A 19,095-nucleotide genomic window follows, 5' to 3' on the forward strand; every position below is an offset into this window, starting at 1 on the left:
GATATACTTTTATTCCTGGATATTCTTATTTTCATAAGTCATATATATGGAATGATATAGTGGTTATATTCAGGCAGCATCAGACAGGAATATACATATGGCTAGTAGGTAGGGTAATGTCTTAGTCACACAGGCAAAGTTTGCAAAATATGATTCCGTGAAGAATATGGCGTTCGATGACACTGAACAATTAATAATGATTTAAACGCCGATAATTTCGAGGCTGTTTCCTCTCTCTCTGTGAAAAAAACAAACAAACAAATAAGCACGTTTTAAATAGACGTAACGTGTGTACGATTAATTTTCGCATAATCTCAACAAGGACGAAAATCGTGGAAGTGGGCATTCGTATATGACGCGTGCGATCGATTATAAGTGTTAATAAAATTCATTGGTAATATAACCAGTAATATATATATTTATTGGTATTATACCGGTTTTTTATATTAGCACGTAAATAAGTCGTGCGAGCGATCGATTATTGAGATTATTCTTTATTTTTCTTGTAATCGGATAAAATCGTTGGCGAATATTTTCATTAAATTCGAAACGCTCGATGCCGAACAATATTAATGAATCAGTTAAAATATTTTACGTCATCGCTTATATGGGCATGACGGAATAAGAATTTTTGAATTTTTTTTTTAACAATTTTTTTCTATGGAATTGCATTGCTTTTGCTCTTTCGTACGATCGATCTAGTGGAATTGGCGATCTCGAGACGATTACTCAAACAACAATTAACGATTCGTCCGACCGTCGAGTGTTACTCAACAATGGCAACAAAATGTTCTTGTAAAAACAATCATCCGGTATTTCGGCACGGGTCATCAACATTATCGCGAAGCGGAACAGCCGCCATTTTTATTTCACGATCGAAGAATCGCAAGAACGGATGGTGAGTTTATAAACGAGTCGATTAGAAAGTATCGATCCGAGGTAGTAATTTTGAGTGAAATTTTAGTTTTCGGCGATAACATCAAGAACCGTCAAGTAAACAGTCAGCCGATGCTGCGATATATTACCATCCGATTTTATATCACGCGAGATTAGAAATCGCCTGATTCAAAATTTCCGCTATGCATAATGTCCCCTTGTGGGTTTAGTATGTATACGTATATTGATTATTTCTATGAGCGTTTACGAAAAACAGCTGAGTATCTTGGAATTTCCCAAATTACGCAACTGACATCGATCAGTAAAAAGATCGGTTGTTCTACTGATCTACGAGTGTAACGAAGAAGAATCGGGAAGCTATTCGTCAATGGCATAAGAGAGTAATTGCAGGATCGAATGACGTGAAAAATTTGAAAAAGAAAATAGCGCCAGTGCGATTTATTCCGAGAGACTGTTAATAAATTGAAATCCAATTCAAATAAATGCGATTTGCTACGCTCGAGCATAGTCAAGAATATCTGTAACTTAGGTCTGGCGAGTGGCCAAAAAATCTGCACGGATAAATCCTTGCAAAAATATACATTACCCCTTCGTGCTAAATTCATTTTCCCTGAGATGCTATACAAATTTTCTAACGTTGTGCAATTCATGGGTATTCCGTCAAAAGTTTGTATTCTCAAATTCCACCCAGTATAACGTGTCAGCGAGTCAATCCAATGCACAGTACGATTTTGCAAAAAAAATAAATGTTAAATCCCAATTTCATTAGCCATCTTCAGTACGTAGACCTACACGTAAGAAACCAAACGACTGCAGTCTTTAGCAGCGATTAACCTCAAAAGTCGAGGATCGATCTCTGGCTACGCACACTTTTATCGATTCGTTATTAAGGCATTATCGCAAAGAGCGATAGTGCACGGGTTAAGGTAATCCCTGTTGTTTCTTGAAAATCACATCAAATACTTGACAAAGACAATACAATGGTATACAACGCATTGTGTATAACATTTTAAATATCAAATATGATAACAATGACAACAACAATACTTTATCGACTCTGATAACAGTCCAGTATTAATTAATCACATTAAGATAATCAACGTTCGCACGCGTATGAAAATATTATTTTCAAATGTCAACTGCGTCGACAGCCCCATGATAATTTATATATGAATAACATCAAAAGACCCGAAGTGATCCCATAAAAATACAATGTATTTCCAAGTTTCACTTAACGCAACAATTAATGGTACGGATAACCGCGAAACATTGTCATTGACTTGATGCATTAGCCACATATCATATACATATATACATACGTATCAGTAATTAGTTACTACTGCATGGAAACGTTGTGGTTATATTCTTATCAGTTGCAATAACTCATCGTACAACACAAGCTGCTATAATTGCTTTTGTCTATCTTCTAAAGAAAAAGACCGAACGAAATGTACTGCCGAAGTCAAAACCTTTGAAGAGTTACGAAAATCCAAGATGGCCATAGCGGGGGAATAGCTACGTGAGTCTAGACACGCACTTTTGCATAACACATAAGACAGATAGCTTAACGTACCTGTAGATCAGTCTTATGCAAGTCTCCATGATCGATCGAATGGCTTCCGCGTTACATCCCAGTGTAATGTTGTCAGATAAATCCTACAATCTTATATTCCACAGAGAAACTATGCATTCAGTGCAGTTTCGAGTAACGAATACCAATCGGGCGCCATCTACCTGCGCAGTGCGACATGCGCAGAACACGCGTAGCTGTGAGAAGATTCAAATGCGAACATACATAGCCGTATAGTCTACAACTTTTTTCACGTCTGCAAAACCCAATGTGTTTTTATCCTGCAGATAATTAACAATCAAAACTAGTAAAATGATCAAATGTCGCTTGGATCATGCGAATAGTGATAAGCTTCCCGTAACGAAGATAAAACAAACTTTTCTTTAATTGTATCAGTCCTTTCCGCGTCTATCAACAACAAGTGCAAACAGGTTGCGCGCGCATGCGCATTAGCAGTGTGTCAGTATGTTATCATTATCGGTATATAATATGCACTCGTAACGCGTTATGATCGTTTCAACACAGTGGGAAGGACGCAGAGTTCAACAGAGAGACCGATCGCATAATCACAGTTAGATTTTATATCAGAAACGCGAAGCTTCGGTCCATATGTGCAATAAGTATAGATAACCCTTATCACAATATTTTCTGATAGGACAGCAGAGTAAAAAGATGTCACTGGGTGCAACCGATAATCTAAATTACTATTTTAATTCCACTTGTAAGCCGATCCAAGTGTCCTTAGTCATTTATATATCTGAACCAGATTTTAATAACCCAATCAAAGTCTCCCAGATAGACTTGTATTATTAAACACAACGTTCGGTAAGACTCCGTGTCTTATGAGTGCTCACTTGACGTAATACTTGCAAAATCAAATGATGGCATAAAAAAGCGGCATCAATCGTCAATGTTAATTACTCGTGATGCCTCGCTAGTCGTTCTAAAAATGATATAAATACTATTTCGTCGATGCCCTATCAAAATATACGATAGGTATGTTTTAAGTTTACCTCATAGCACGATGAAAAATAATTCTTATCGCTACGTCATATTTGGTCCATACGTGACGTATATAAAAAAAAAATTATTTTCCATCGTGCTATGAGGTAAACGCGAAGCATAAATGAGATAATATTTGTCTCTTTTTTTAGCACGATTAATGAACCAAAAGAGGTGACCAAAATTGACGATCGATGTCTTATTTTTATGTCATCATATAATTTAGCAGATATCACTGTCAGGCGAGCACTCATAAGACACAGTCTTGCCGAACGTTGTGTTTTATCATACAAGTCCATCTAGGCTGGCAATTCGCTTGATCACTTTTATAAATAAAGTCATGAGTCGATCAACTTGTGACACGGGTAAAAACCTAACCTAACTTAAATAATGGAAAAGCACGACGTAGGCAGTACCAATGACGTCACGTGGATCATCAATTCTACCCACACCACAAATAGCGTGTTTGACAAAAGTGTATATAGTAATCGTGTATATATGTATTTACGTACGATATATGAATAATCATATTTATATATGAATACAGAAAGATCTTTCGTAACGCGTATCTTCGCGTATTCGATTTGAACGGCGTCCTGCGACTTCCGCATTGAATTTCATTTGATCGAGGAGAATGGCTGAAATTCAATATAATTATTTATTCTAAGGCCGTTTCGTCGTTCGTAACACAAAATTGACTCTCGGCATCGGGATAAGCATCTTTGCTTTTAGTTTTCCCCTTTGACGTTTATCATCACCCTCAGCCTCTTGTTTTTATATATAAACCTCTGCAAGTTCCTGCTAATCATACTGTCCTGCTTTTACAATTATTATACACAGTGCACGGATGCCTCAGTGCGAACTTCAACGTACTCGCAATCAGGATATTTCTGTACAGCAGATAACCTACACGCGCGGCACAGGTAGGTTCCTTCAGGTAGGTGAAATAAATTTTGATATAATAAAATTTCGTACTTTCGTGTAATAATCAATTATATTAATTATCATAGCGCGTGATAACTCACCTTATGAAAAAAGGTGTCGGCTGGTTCAGGCGCTTCATTGTCACCTGAAATAATATGCCGCGTATGTTGAGTAAGTGTCTTATACGTATTGTAGATATATGTTTATGTAATGTTTTGTTAGTAAAATTGTATAGGAAATATAATTATGCATGATTATTTATATCTTTGCTTTGTTCCATGTATCCCATTAATCGTAAGGAAATAACTGGGTCTACTGCGAATTGGCCGAAATTTTCGAAATTGCCAAACAATGGCAGAACTGCCCGATGTTTGTTTGTCATTATAGAATTTAGGAATAGAGCGACCTCGTAGGTTAACGTCTATTCTCCTGATGGTCCCGACAACACACGGATTTGACAGTTCGAATAATTCTGTTTACAAGCAACCCGCTGCTTAAAGAAATCCAACTAACCACAGGGACATTCGCAAATATGAATTTTGGCAAGGACGAGTGGGCCTGCCGGGATGGCTAATTTCGTTTAAAGCAAAATTTTCAAATTCCTTTCGAACTTTTCGAGAAATTTTTCAAATCGATAACAGTTCCTGACAGATTCGTATACGTAGCTTTTTCGTCCAACTAAAAGGACGTTTACGTCATATCGGACGTCTCTGCATTATTATTTACGTGTTTACCTACGTGAATCTCCTTTTTCTTTTTTTTTTTTTCTTCCTTTTTTCATGCTATTCTTAGCGACGAGGTTGTTGCCTGCGAAATTAACGCTCGTTCGGACAAATCGAAAAAAGATGGACGACGTGTGAAATAATGAGATGAAAAGAAAATTATTGTAAGCAGACGTCCTTGAATCTTTCAGGGTCCTCTCAAAATGTATTTTATCGTTTTATCAATTACTTTTATTACCACGTGTCATTAGTTCAGACCAATTATAAATTGGTTATCGAAATTAATTTCGTATTTACGTATTTATAGAAATTTTCATAATTACCAAGTAGCATATGCTCCAATTTTCGGCGATCAACGCGGAATCTATCCTGATGCAATTCCTCGGGATTAACAATCCCAAGAATAGCTGCGACATCGCGCAATTCCTCGCGACTCTCAAATCCTGATTTACCAGAGACGCTGGTCGTCCCGGTGCCCTCCGACGTCTCGGACATCGTTTCGGTCGCTCGTCGTTCGCTCTGTATCAGTTCGTCAGGCCTCATCATGACGTTTCCAGCTTCCTGTTACTTACGGCCACAATTACCAAGGGACTTCCTGTAGAATTACATTAATTTTTATAAAAATTCTCATTTCGCAATTTGTACAGTTCAAGCTAATTTTACGAGCGAGATTGACGATTGAATTGAGCAAAACTTTTTTTCCCCATCTTATCATTCCTCTTATCATTATTTGAGATTAGAAAATTATTCAACCTAGATTCCCATGCGTTTCAAGAAAAATTCGCAAATCTTTGCTCGACACCAATGGGACATTGGTTAACGAATGAAGATTTCTTGCAAAAATTTACCAAAACTACTCCCTACCATAAGGCACGTATGGAGTGTGTTAATATTAATTAATGAAAAATATAATATTGATTAACGATTAAATTCAATATACAAACGATAAAGGCAAAAAGATAAAAATTTTTCTTAATTACAATATCGCATTTAATATCGTGATAGATAAGACAAAAAATTATTATCACACAACTCACACAAAATTTCTAGGCCTGATAGGGTTTAATAAATATATCTTATTGTTCTGTATAACACAAAAAATAAATCCATGTTAAATTTGTCTCTTTGTACGATAAAAAAAATATTGACAGTTGACAAGATGTGCAAATGAAAACAAGAAACAACAAACGCGTGTTATTTAATTGTTAATAGTTGTATTGAAAATAATTTGAATTTATCTAACATAAATATCAATTCAAAATGACCGTTCGATATCCATCTTGATTTTAAATCGTCAGAACGGTTGTCTTAGAAGTTTCTAATGGTTCTCTTTGTCTACCTTTATCCCTACAGATGCCACTTTTCACGATGATATTTACACGTCAGGACGCGGACAATAATTTCTTCCGTTGATTTCACACAGTGCCGGTTGAACTTGATAAAACCAGAACGTCAGGTAGACGGCGAGGAGTTCTTAGAAAACGTGACTCCCTTCGGGGTAAAGACACGAAACGACAAGGGACGCGAATCATCGGCCGGACGACGATTCACTCCCACGTTTTTCTAGGCGTCTAATCGAGTACGGCTTTTGGGTCCCGGCGAAGTCGTGACATCCGACCGAGTCACGAATATACGAAAGCTCGTATTTTGAAAATAGATGGAAGGCGAGAGAAAAAAAATTGTTTTCGACAAACGGAACCGCGTGTCTCTCGTCTGATCGGCCTCGACGAGATTCGAGGACGTCGTTATCGTGATAATAAGAAAATTGATAAAGATGCAAAAAAATAAGTTTCGAATTTCGTGACTTTTTTTTTTGACATTGCACAGACATTTGGAGACACGAATAACTAAATGGAAGTGCAATCGCGATCTTTTAATTGGATTGCAATTTTTTAGAGAGAATTATTATTATTGTTAGAGTCACGAATTACTTGGAGAAATAATTGCGAGAGACGTTGCATAGGATATGGATGTTTTAGTCTCTTAACGTTTGAATGACTTGACGTTAGGTAGCAGTGTCTTCGGTGGACCTAATGTTTTTGTTACGTTGATACCGAGGACGCGTTTTCATGATAGTTTGCAAATTTTTCTGTCATCGATTCAATACCAATGATCAAATTTCGAGATATATTTAGAATTAAATAACAATAATTTTAATTCGATTCATTGGTAAGCTTGTAACTTTTAATTATAAGTTTTCAAATGTTTATTCCATATTGTTGTCTGTCGTTGGTAATTTTATGTATATCGATGAAACAATGAAAAATAATTCAATTGATATTGACTTCAAATCGAAGCAATCAATCGACCGTGTCGTTTCCTATTTTTCATCAGCTTTCGCATTCAATCATCCCGTAATTTACTTTCACGTTAACTGAAATATCTGGTCATTCTATGAAAATGTCATCAGATTATTTAATCAAACTTTTTACACGTGTTATACCCACCACTAATTTCTCCATTAAACATTTCTTTTATACCACTATAGTTTTACATAGTCACACCGGTATAACGACAGAATAAACTAATAAGTGCTTTATTTAATACCAATTTTCAACAGTCATTACACTAGACTGTAACAGCCAGTACAATAAAAACCACAAAAAACTAAGTTTGCGTGCATCACCGGACAAACACTTTCTTAAAATTCTCATTAACAATTTGCGAAAATAAAACCAATTAATAAATCTCAGAACACAGCATTAAAACACTGACAACCGTCAAATCTCCATAATCCAAAAGATCTACATGTATCCCCAACAATTATCAACAAGCAAACCTCGTCTTTTCCAACCTCAAATTCAAGGGGTCCGTTTGATGTCCCAATGATGTCCTTGAACTGACACAAGAGTTTCGGCAACGCCTCCCGAAGCCACGTGGGCCCCGATGACGATCACAACGAGCACGTCAACGATTCCAAATCTTGTTTTCCTCGATCTCGTTCAGGTCTGCCCCAGCCAGCTGACTGCAGCTTCCTGTAGTCGAAATCTTGGTTTCTGTCACCCTGGCATCACAGGGTGCGATCTTAATTTTATTTCTCTCACTAGAAACCAAGACACCCACTCGGCACTGTGACTCCACGCTGTTTTGAACCCGACTGAGAGCGGTCAGACACGAACGCGGTTGCTGCGCCGCGTGACGTGGGTCCTGTTATCGCGACCGCCTTCGTAAATCCACCGTGGAGGTACGTTTGCTACCATCCGGACTTCTTCTGCACCTTGTCCATCCCACCTCTGGTGCCAACGTTACCGCTACTCATGTAACTACAGAAAAGGCACAAGAAGAAATTCGTCAATAATCCTATAGCCATGCAATTCTGATGTGCAACGAATTACAGGGAATAATTGAAACAATAAAGTGAAGCTATTTTTACCTCCGTTCTTTTATTAATAAATTAATATTTTATCTTTAATTAACCTTCAATCATCACTGTCAATAATGATACGTGCGATTTATTTAATTATCGAACTCTTCATTTCCCCATGTGTTTATACAGACTCACGTTGGGTGTCATATCTATTCTCGTTAATGATGCACTTAACAGTGTATTTAGATCAGTGCTTGCGTGTGGCTCGTTCATGTAATAGGCGTCCTTCCATAAATCACTGGATTGCAATTTGCGAAATAACGCTCGTATTCCGCATAAAGCGCGCTAACGAATCTCTATGGTTATTCTAAGTACGCTGAGTGTACTCTGTCGTAAATTATACTCTGTTCATGTTCAATTCTACAGGCTTTCACGCGCTTACGTAGATGTTCATCTTATTCGAGCATATCGTGGATGTAATAGATAGTAGCTAGATAGTTGTCACTTATTACTTAGTTTGATGTCGTTGATTTTTTGTTACCTTTAATTTTTAATCTTCCTCCGCAAGCGTTTCGTACGATGAACATTTGCTGGTTATATGGTTCTAGTTGTGAAATATCTAGTTTATCAGACTTTTCAGATACGCTTTTTCTTCTTAAGGATCGTAATAATTTTTTTATTAATACGTTCTAATAGATTTATATTATTTATTCGTGAGCAGAAAGTGTTTGTGAAAGAAAGACGCTGTTAGTCAGGCGTCAGTTAAATTTAATTTTGCTGTGAGTTTATGATAATATTATTATTTGAACTATTGGATTAGGAATGATAAGACTGAGAGATTCTTTATTGTGTAATATGCAAGTGTGATATTTATAGAGTGATCTGTGAGTTGTAGATATGTATTAAAATTGATGATTTCTTAGAGTTGCGTTTCGTTATCGTACGAACTTTGCAGATTTTCTTGAAGGGACGCTAGTGACCTCTACCTCTTCTATCGGGACTTACATGGATTTGGATTTGCCGAAAATTTCAAATATACATGTGAACGGCGCACTTATATTTTTGAGTGTCAAAAATATTGATGGTATAGTAATTATTTAGTGGAATATTTTAGTAATGGTCAAAGAAGAATTAAAATTGTTGTTCTTGTTGCAGAATGTAGTAGCTACAAGACTGATACGATAAATAGTACATTTTGTAAATACATCAACACATATTGTTTAGTTATCAATGGGATTTATATTTAAATAATATTCAAAATGACCACAACTCTGATAACAGATGCCAGTATAGCATGGAAATTGCTAAATGGGATTTTTATTTCTTATAAGCCAGCTGGAATTAGTTCTAGGATTATGAGAAGTACCATCCAGAAGTTGCTGTGTAAAGGTTAGGAATGCGGTTTTAACCATGTTTGTGTATTAAGTTTCTTTAATTGACGTTTAATCTTTTACAGAGTTAAATGAAATGCATGTTCGTCCACCTACGACATATGTGTGCATTGAGGGTGAGACGAATAAGCCAATGACAGTGTCAACGAGACCAAGTTTTGCAGATAATATTCTGGCTGCAGGGCCACGCTATCAGGAAAAAGATATTAAACTGTTTTGTCCAATTATGCCTGGTAAAGACACATCAGGTGTTGTAGTCACTGGAATAGGTAAAGGTACGAAAATAGCTTATAAGCTCTTGGAATCAAAAACCACACGGCACTACAAGCTTAAAGGCACTTTAGGACAAGCAACAAATAATTATTTTATATCAGGCAAAATTGTTGAGAAATCCACATATAAGCACGTCCGAAGGCATATGATTGATAAAATTTGTGCATCGATGCAGTCATCTCACCAAAGAAAAATGTTTGAGTACGTTTCATTTTCTTAAAATATAAATGCACCTGCACGTTATCACCATATAACCATTATTTACATTGACTACATATTTTCAGACAATGTGGAGTGGACATGGAAAGTCAAGCAGCATTTGAGTTAGCTGTGCAAGGTCCAATTAGACCAGCGACTTCCAAAGTTCCAGTATTATACTCAATAAAATGCATTGACTTTGAATCACCAGAATTTACGCTAGGTATTTCTACAATTCATTGTAATATATCCAATCTATATGAAATCTTTCCAACCATACCAATTCTTTTTCACAGAAATTGTCTGCTTAAACGAGTACGAAGATTACCTGAAAACCTTAATACATGAATTGGGAATGAAACTTCACACTACAGCTACTTGTACGCAGATACAGTGTTTTCAGTATGGTCTATTTAATGTGGAGCACGCACTATTGAAGAAGCATTGGAAACTGGAGCACATTATACATAATATACAAGAATGTCAAACGATTTTAGATAATAACGAATACTTACTGCATCAGAAAAGTGCATCGCTATTACAACAGACAAATTCAGAATGAAAATAGTGAACTACGTCACAGTAATAACAGAGTTAATAAAATATATCTTTGTACTTTAATCAATCACGTACAAAGTATTGTAAATAAAGCTGATTTTGTTTTGTTATATTCCTGTATATAAATCAAAAACCCTAATAATAGCAACTGTAATAATAATAGTACAGAACTGGTGGTACTAACAGTAGAACCAAAGCTAGTATCAAATAAAATCTTTATTAACATCATGATACTCTTATAGCACTACACACTCCTAGCAGACACATCGTAATAGTGATGTAATAGTTATATATTAATCTATACATAACTGTTACATTACTATAAATGCACTATACTTAGCATATAATTATTACATCTGCTAGGATTATTAATGCGTATTCAGAATCCTCCCTCGACGTTGCTTCTGGACACGTTTAAAATATAATCATTCAACCGTTCCTTCTAGAAACACATAGTCATTATCAAATAATCAATCATAAACAGAGAAAACCTGTGAAAGTATACAATACATTAAAAAAAGATTTTGAATGTGCACTATTGACAATTTTTCTTATCACTCACAATAAAGGGAAGCGATACAATGACAACAGATGATAATTACCCACCGTAATGATCACACAAATATATTCTCAGTATCCTGTTAAAGAATTGGAGTCCGATGATTCAAGATCTGGTCTTCTTACCAGAGTGCGATTTGAGATTACTAGTTTTGTATTGTTCAGGAACATTATCATCATCGCTACTGCTAGTATCTTTTTCTACTGATCTCTTTCGCTTCCTAATACCATCCTGGCAATGTCTATCTAAATTGCCATCCCTATCCTGTACACTGTCACGTTCAAAAGAATCATTCTGCTCCATCATCTCAAGTCCGCCAGAACTACCGTGCCTCTCTAGAACTTCCGCTTTATATTCACGTTCTCTAGAGTTATCATAATCAGTTAACTCCCTCTGTGTTGTTCGTTCTGTACTACTACGATTTTTTCTAGCTGGACTCCTGTGCTTCCTATGCCTATCGCCACTCCTATCAAGATCTTTCCATCTGCGATCAACACTATCATAACGATCCCTAGATCGCCTATCAGGAAGATCCCGTTCTCTACTGCGACTACGTCGCTTACGCTGCTGACTGGAGTCAGAGTCATCAGATCTCTCACTTGGTTTTGTTGGTTTGCCACGCAGCTTTTGTCTGTTTGGCCAATGCTGCATCTTCATGCTCTTTGCAATTACTCTCTTTTGATGATCCAATTGGGGAAACAAATCTGCCAAGAGAAACAATTGTTCGATTACATAAGCTCACTAAAAACCGATGATATTTAAGAAATGTTACACAATTGATTTTGTTACCTTGTGATTTTTCAAGAGCCTCTTTAGCTGAATTCATCTCAGCTTCCTGAATACTATGGCCTGATGCTTTAGCCAAGCGTTTCCCTTGGAAATAAACGGCGACCGTGTAGACTCGTGTGTTTGTAGGACCCTTGCACTCAATCACTCTAAAAAATCATGAAGAGATGAATAATCACTTTCATAGAATAATTCATAGCACAGAGGCAAGATAATAATATGGGTTGTTTACTTGTAGACGGGAATGTCAGGCTCGCCTCCGTCCATTGTTCTCAATGTCAGGCAGCATTGTTGTAATTTGCTCTTGGGATCATTCCAATCCTGATTCATTATGAAATCTTGAAGACGAGGGAAAAAGCAAACATCACAGAATACGTGACAATACTCTAATCCTTTGTCGACATAAAGAGCTCCCAAAAATGCTTCTAATAAATCAGCTCTGTCTTTTGTCTTCAATTCTGCTTTTGGATTTCCATAAAGGGCATACTGCGTCATACCAAGATCATCGCACACAACAGCTTGTGTTTTATTGTTAACTAGAGAACTACGGAGGAGCTGAAAGAAATATAATCGTTACTAGGTTTCTATTATTTTCCGCATGAAGTAAGTGCTACTAGGAAGATATTCTTACTGATAGATGACCTTCGTGGTGTTCTGGAAAGAATTTGTATAAGTATTCGGATACTATTAATTGCAGAACAGTATCACCCAAGAATTCTAATCGTTGATTAGAACCTAATGTTAAATTCGTATAGCCAATGCTACGATCGGTGAACGCTCTGGCTAATAATCGAATATGGGTGAATTCTACGCCAATGGATTCTTCGAATTTCATAAGTTTCTATGAAAGAAAAATATTTGGATAAGAGTCATAGAGCTTGAAGACTCAAGATCTAACACTACTCGTATAAAACTATAAATAAGGAATACCTGTAATAATTCGAAACTAGGTATCCACTGTCTATCCCCAGTCGGTTCCTGTTCTTGTAGAGGATGCTTGGGATAATTAACCCAGACTTTACTAAGATCCATTTCATCCTTGAATAAAGTCTCACCGAAGACTCTATCAGCGACTTCAATGCCTCCGTCAAGGAATAATGAACCCATAAGAGCTTCGAAACAATTAGCCATGGCATGTCTCAGTTCAAGATCATGGCACAAATCACTTCCATGAGCATAGAGCATATATTGTTCTAGATTAAGTTTCTTGGCCAGGACAGCAAGATGTTGGTTCTGCACAATAGCTGCTCGATAAGTCGCTAGACCACCTTCTTCAAGATCAGGAAACATGTGAAACAGGTGTATAGATGTAAGAAATTCGACAACAGCATCGCCCAGAAATTCTAATCGTTCATTGTGAGCAATCGACGATTCCGTTTCGCGTCTCGCTCCAAACCTTGACATTATATTAATCAATGTGTTTATTCCACGCTTACGGGTATTCATATAATGGATACGACGGTCGCCATATTCTGGTTGTCTTATTCCACAGTTGGTTAATGAATTCCTTGCATGATCAGGATTGGTACCAAAATTCTCACGATAACTAGGATGAGTAAGTGCCAGCTGTAATAAGTATCTATTTTTAAACTCATATCCCAGGGTGCGCTCCAGTATGTCCAGGGATTTATGAAACCTTAGATGACAAACTAATACAGGAATCAACATAGCGTGCTGAACGATATCGCACATTATTCCTGTCTTGTAAAATCCTTCTGAAGAAACGTCCACTATCACGTCCCGCTTCATCTTGCTTTGAGTACGTAACTCTTGAAGTTTGTTTTCTTTCGCCTCCAATTTACGTTTATCCTCGAACGATGGTTTTGGCATGTTTGCCAAAAGATGACGGAACTTTACGTAATCGCGCCAAGCTTTTTGATAACTGAAAGAAAATATTAGTTCTTAGTTATTTTGATTAACCATCTCAATTGATGCTCATTCGCGCGGAATAATTACTCTGCATTTCCAGCATAGCTCAGCTGTGGTGGTCTGATTCCGAAGTGTACTATTTCTGGATACGATACTACTCCAGGAGGCTGCTCACCCTGGTTCCTATCAAGCTGGTCCACTCTGACACTACATGGTTTCTTTCCAGGATACGTCACCACCATTCCTTTTACCTCATCCGCAAAATTCTGCCACTTGTACTGATGCATTTCTACTAATCTAGGTAGATGCTCGGGTTCGATCAAGAGAGTGCTGCTCTTTATTAAATAATTCAAGACTTCGTTCATTGATAATATCTCTTGGCCATTGTCAGGTAAGTCACGCACGAATCTCGGCATGAAGTGAAATTGTCCACAGCCAGATTTATCCTGAGCTGCTCTTAGGTCGAAGTCAACGAGCTCCAAAATCTCGTTAAATAAATATTGTTCTGTAATAGTACAAGATTTTTTATAATATAATTATGTTTAAGTGAAGATAGGGATATTATAAATTAGTATAAATATTACTCACGAAAATAATCCAACTCCTGTATTGTGAAGTTTTCAGGTAACTTCTCATCGATGTAAAGTATAGTGTATTCAATATTGAAGCGGATAACTTTGCATGTTGGTAGTTTGACTAATGGAAAATGAGAAAGCATAGAGAAACCTTCAAATATGAATTCATGCTCATCATGTTTGATGATCGTTGGTGTCTTTGTGAGGAAATTTGTAGGGGGACTAATGGTTATACGATAGTGATAAAGTTTATCAGCATTGTTGGAATTCATTTCGCATTTAGCAATTGCACCTTCCCCAGCGTAGATACCATGTCGTATACCAGATCTGCGAGATTTTGCACTGCATCTACATAGTGGTCCGTCGTTCATCTGTAAATATATGGACGATATAAATGCTGATGGATCGAATACTCAGGATACGATTTTGTCGATTTGCTTTACCTCTCCAGGATCATTGAACCACATTTCGGGATGTAGTCTTTGAGGATGCTGTTTTTTTGCCATTAATTCCTCCATTGTTCTATCATCTTCATCCATTGAACTGTCGCTATCTGAAGAAGAGCTGCTACAAGCTTCAGATTTGTGTCTGCAGAGTCGAGCTCGTGTTTTTCTTGGTGGTGGCTCATAGGGGGGCTTAAACAATTTTCGAGCCAATTATGTTTTTTTTTGAATTAATTTATATCGTTTAATTATTAGAAGTATTGATGTAATATCCTGACGCACTACCTGTAGAGCACGTGCCGCTGTCGATCTTTCTACGAGCAACTTCTTGAAGATATCACAGAGTTCACGAAGTTTTGTAGTACCTTTCATTATTTTTGGATTATTTTCATCTCTGACATAATATAAATCTGCGGGTGCTGTGCGCGTCCAAACTTTTCGTTCATTTTCCATTATACCTTCAGGACCCATAGCGCATAATTCATCCATTTTGCGCTCCATATCTTTACTGGTAGCGCAGTAGTTTCGCCTGAGCACAAAATTAGTGATTTGTAATTATCAAGGGATAGCTCGCAGGAGTAAGGGATAAAGTTGTCGAAAAGTTACCTGTATTTTTCTAAAACAAGTTCTCTTTCGCTAAGACCCTTATGTTTCACTGAAACGTTACTACTAGTAGGGGAGGATCTGGAAGTGTGGGACTCTTGTGATCTGGATCTCTTTCTGCTCCTGTTGCCTGTATTCATCCTCTCAGATGTAGCAGCACTTGACCAGGAAGAATGACTACCATTTCTTCTGTGTGATGGTTTTCTATCTACATCACCACCATCATAAGAATATTCTCTGGCATTGGATTTTTCTTTGCTGTATTTATTGTATTTGTGCCTCTCATCATCATAGCGGGACCTACAAGATGATCTACTACTACGGGATCGACCTTCTGAACTCCTGGAACGTCGTCTCCCTCCTGTGCTGTCATGTGATGTTTTCTCACCAAATCTCCATTCAGTTTTCCTACTATATTGTGGCACTTCAAACCGTTGTGGTATTGATTTTTTATCATCATTTTGTATAGAATTACCATCGTTCCAATGAGGATTTGATTCGCTTTGTGGCGCATTTGCATTCCAATTTACTGGCGTTAGATATTGAGTCCAGCTATTACCATCATTATTGCGATACGGATTTCTGCTATTCCAATTGCAATTAAAATTGGCACCTGGTACTTGCGAATATCCAGGAACATATAGATTTTGATTGTATGGTACTTCTTGTTGATTTTGATATGGGAACTGAGAGTAGTATGTGTTTGGGGCATTAGGATAATCAGAAGATGAAGATGGTAGATTCGAATGAAATGATACTACTGCAGTAGGTAAAGGTTTGCTCTCAGGTAATGATGGTGGTGGAATATTGTATGCGGAAGGTGGTGGTTGGTTCAAATTTGGTGGTGGAAAATTTGGAGGTGGTACATTATAGTATCCAACGTTTTGTGGCCGAGTTGCTCCAAAATTCCAAAACAATGATTGGCCATTGTTGTTAGGAGGATTAGCCATATCCTCTTCAAAAGATCATCTAAAAATTTGTTTGAACTTGAGTCACATGATTTAATCCAAACATATGTCTTGAAAACCAAAAGTATTGAATATATTTTATGCCTTTGAAATAAAATAATACGATATCCATAACAACTTACCAATAGTACTAGAAGTTCACAAATCTACTTGTTGCTCATGATGACAATCATTACACTTGATTGTTACAATATTGTCACAATTGTTGCAGAAGTAAGGTCATAGCAGTTTTCGAGAAAAAATTATCAAAAAAATAGTTGAAGCCTTCTAAAATACGTTGCACATATTTTTCACTTAATTGCCAAAGAGTTTTATTCTTTAAACAATAAAAAATGTCAAGCTTTTCCAAGAATAGCTATAGGTTACACAAGTCGAATAAAATTACTTCAAAGTACATATTATTCTTCCAAAGCAACAACACGTATGGAAACAGAAGGCATTACAAGAGAGTATAATGGCAGAGGTGATTGTTATCCCCAATGATTTTACCGACTGTAACATTAATTAATCTTCCAACAATAAGTATACTTTTCATGATTAAACATTAACGTTGAATACAGAGCAATATATTCAATATGTTATTTCGATAATACACAATTAATAAAGGCGAAATTACTCAACTCATATAAATGTCAATCATTATGTATGTACGCCATTGCTGTTTTCTTAGGTATGTTCTAAAATTCACTGGCAGTAATGATTGTGCCCTATGGTTGTGTCTCACTCACGATGAGTTGCATTACCCTAAATAGAGAGAAATAGAGAGACAACGATACTATACTGCCCTCTTTGTTATTCCTATTTATTTCTCGATAACATTAGTAAACCAATATGGTGACTTTGTATAATACAACAAATGCCGGTTTTTTTTTAACCGTGGTGCAACTACACTTGTATGTTTAACATAAGTTATTATATGTGAGTAAAGCTGAAGAACTGAGACTCAATTATATTACTAAAAGAGTTTAACAAATCATGTTTTATCATGTAAGGAAAACGCAGTTAAAACTATATTGAGATTTGTCATTTGTTTATTTTGCATAAAATGTTTAATTTATTCTTATCATATTTGTTGTAGATATCATTAGAACATGAAATTTTATTACACCCTAGGTACTTTGGACCACAGTTGCTCGACACTGTAAAACAAAAATTATATACAGAAGTCGAGGGTACTTGTACTGGAAAGTGAGTCTTGCAAAGATATTTTTCTTAAATATTTCTGATGCTATTAAATTTTGTAGGTATGGTTTTGTTGTAGCTGTAACAACTATAGACAATATAGGAGCTGGTATTATTCAGCCTGGACAAGGATTTGTGGTTTATCCTGTTAAATATAAAGCTATTGTTTTCCGACCTTTTAAAGGTGAAGTACTCGATGCTATTGTTACACAAGTGAACAAAGTATGTATATAACACAAAAAAAATGCAAATGAAGTTATCAAGAACATGCAATCATTAAAGAAATCTCTTTGTTCTTGGTTTCAGGTTGGGATGTTTGCAGAAATAGGACCCTTGTCATGCTTCATATCTCATCATGTATGTAAACATTTCAGACCAATAATACCATGTTTCTTGACATTTGACTATTTTATTAATTTCCACATGTTTAATGCCATTTTAGTCTATTCCATCAGATATGCAATTCTGTCCAAATGTAAATCCACCCTGTTACAAATCAAAGGAAGAGGTAAGATTTGATATTGTATTTTTATTGCTTGAACTTTGTTACCACACAAAGAATAATCTATATCTATTAAATTCCAGGACGTGGTGATACAAGCAGATGATGAAATTCGATTAAAAATTGTTGGAACCAGAGTAGATGCTACTGGAATTGTATGTTTTGAAATTATGATAGATTAACATTTTAACGGCCGTACATTTGACTCATTGACTTTTACCACCGGCGTCTCGCATAGATCCTACCGCCTGCCGGCAACAACCGATGGCAAAATGAAATCACGTATACGTGACAACGGCCGTCAAAATGTTAATAATTGCAAAGCAATTGTTCTCAATTTAAAGTCATATGTCTTTTATTTCAGTTTGCTATTGGTACGCTGATGGATGATTACCTTGGTAAAATTTATTCCTATTTCACCTTTTTTTTCTGTAATAAATATATCATTTATACATATAACCTTATAATTGCAGGACTCGTGTGCAACTGAGCGAACAGTATTTTCTTAAAGTACCTATTACAAAATAAACGAGTCTGTCCACAATTTTTGCACACAGGAAAATATGTAATTTTGTCTCCAAAGAAATATTAAATGATCTCATTGTGATTGTAACAAAACATAGTTCAATAAAAAATTAATTTTATACAGAATAACCGATGCCATGACTCAAAACTGGTTCACACTCTAAGTTTCAAATTTGAATTATTTCTTTCCTGCGAAGTTGTATCCTCTAGTAACTTTTTCCATCTAGGAAGTAAATGACCC

At 36.3% G+C, this 19,095-nt stretch overlaps 4 protein-coding genes across 18 annotated transcripts in view; 2 read left to right on the plus strand and 2 right to left on the minus strand.

The window, feature by feature from the left end:
- Positions 1-8,047, minus strand: part of LOC107268525 (protein bicaudal C) — a 30,073-nt gene extending 22,026 nt beyond the window's left edge. Inside the window, exons 1-3 of one of the 7 annotated variants that reach the window (XM_025085763.1) lie at positions 7,563-7,586; positions 5,439-5,710; positions 4,495-4,538 (exon numbers count right to left, since the gene is read on the minus strand). In XM_025085763.1, the coding sequence (XP_024941531.1) occupies positions 4,495-4,538; positions 5,439-5,661 (267 nt within the window). In that variant the 5' untranslated portion in view covers positions 5,662-5,710; positions 7,563-7,586. Of the gene's footprint in view, positions 1-2,470; positions 2,614-4,494; positions 4,539-5,438; positions 5,711-6,454; positions 6,888-7,562; positions 7,587-7,894 lie in introns of those variants that run through there. The other 6 variants (XM_025085764.1, XM_015741379.2, XM_025085765.1 and 3 more) reach the window with 6 other exon arrangements.
- On the plus strand, positions 2,239-10,954 carry LOC107268527 (mitochondrial mRNA pseudouridine synthase Trub2). 6 transcript variants are annotated; one of them, XM_015741383.2, is made up of 7 exons: positions 3,597-4,406; positions 4,480-4,564; positions 9,378-9,506; positions 9,578-9,811; positions 9,879-10,287; positions 10,371-10,507; positions 10,581-10,846. In XM_015741383.2, the coding sequence occupies exons 4-7, from the start codon at positions 9,682-9,684 to the stop codon at positions 10,844-10,846; spliced, it is 942 nt and encodes a 313-aa protein (XP_015596869.1). In that variant the 5' UTR covers positions 3,597-4,406; positions 4,480-4,564; positions 9,378-9,506; positions 9,578-9,681. The 6 variants fall into 6 exon arrangements, with proteins under 6 accessions (XP_024941537.1, XP_015596869.1, XP_015596868.1 ...); XM_025085769.1 differs by lacking the exons at positions 3,597-4,406; positions 4,480-4,564 and adding an exon at positions 2,239-2,416; XM_015741382.2 differs by lacking the exons at positions 3,597-4,406; positions 4,480-4,564 and adding an exon at positions 8,172-8,299.
- Positions 10,955-11,040: 86 nt separating this feature from the next.
- On the minus strand, positions 11,041-17,291 carry LOC107268524 (ribonuclease 3). Its single transcript, XM_015741372.2, has 11 exons — positions 16,768-17,291; positions 15,681-16,646; positions 15,360-15,603; positions 15,075-15,266; positions 14,645-15,002; positions 14,144-14,561; positions 13,118-14,069; positions 12,819-13,028; positions 12,420-12,742; positions 12,191-12,336; positions 11,041-12,105 (listed from the first exon to the last, which is right to left on the minus strand). The coding sequence occupies exons 2-11, from the start codon at positions 16,625-16,627 to the stop codon at positions 11,507-11,509; spliced, it is 4,389 nt and encodes a 1,462-aa protein (XP_015596858.1). The 5' UTR covers positions 16,628-16,646; positions 16,768-17,291; the 3' UTR covers positions 11,041-11,506.
- Positions 17,292-17,408: 117 nt separating this feature from the next.
- LOC107268528 (DNA-directed RNA polymerase II subunit RPB7) lies at positions 17,409-18,980 on the plus strand. 4 transcript variants are annotated; one of them, XM_015741388.2, is made up of 8 exons: positions 17,468-17,632; positions 17,724-17,833; positions 17,890-18,049; positions 18,134-18,184; positions 18,270-18,335; positions 18,413-18,484; positions 18,694-18,727; positions 18,803-18,980. In XM_015741388.2, the coding sequence occupies exons 1-8, from the start codon at positions 17,621-17,623 to the stop codon at positions 18,817-18,819; spliced, it is 522 nt and encodes a 173-aa protein (XP_015596874.1). In that variant the 5' UTR covers positions 17,468-17,620; the 3' UTR covers positions 18,820-18,980. The 4 variants fall into 4 exon arrangements, with proteins under 4 accessions (XP_024941541.1, XP_024941542.1, XP_024941540.1 ...); XM_025085773.1 differs by having other exon boundaries at positions 17,409-17,563; positions 17,759-17,833; positions 18,694-18,980; XM_025085774.1 differs by having other exon boundaries at positions 17,457-17,632; positions 17,759-17,833; positions 18,694-18,980.
- The last annotated feature ends 115 nt before the right edge of the window (positions 18,981-19,095 follow it).

Source organism: Cephus cinctus, unplaced genomic scaffold, assembly GCF_000341935.2.
Source record: "Cephus cinctus unplaced genomic scaffold, Ccin1 Ccin1_scaffold0564, whole genome shotgun sequence".
Lineage (NCBI taxonomy): Eukaryota > Metazoa > Arthropoda > Insecta > Hymenoptera > Cephidae > Cephus > Cephus cinctus.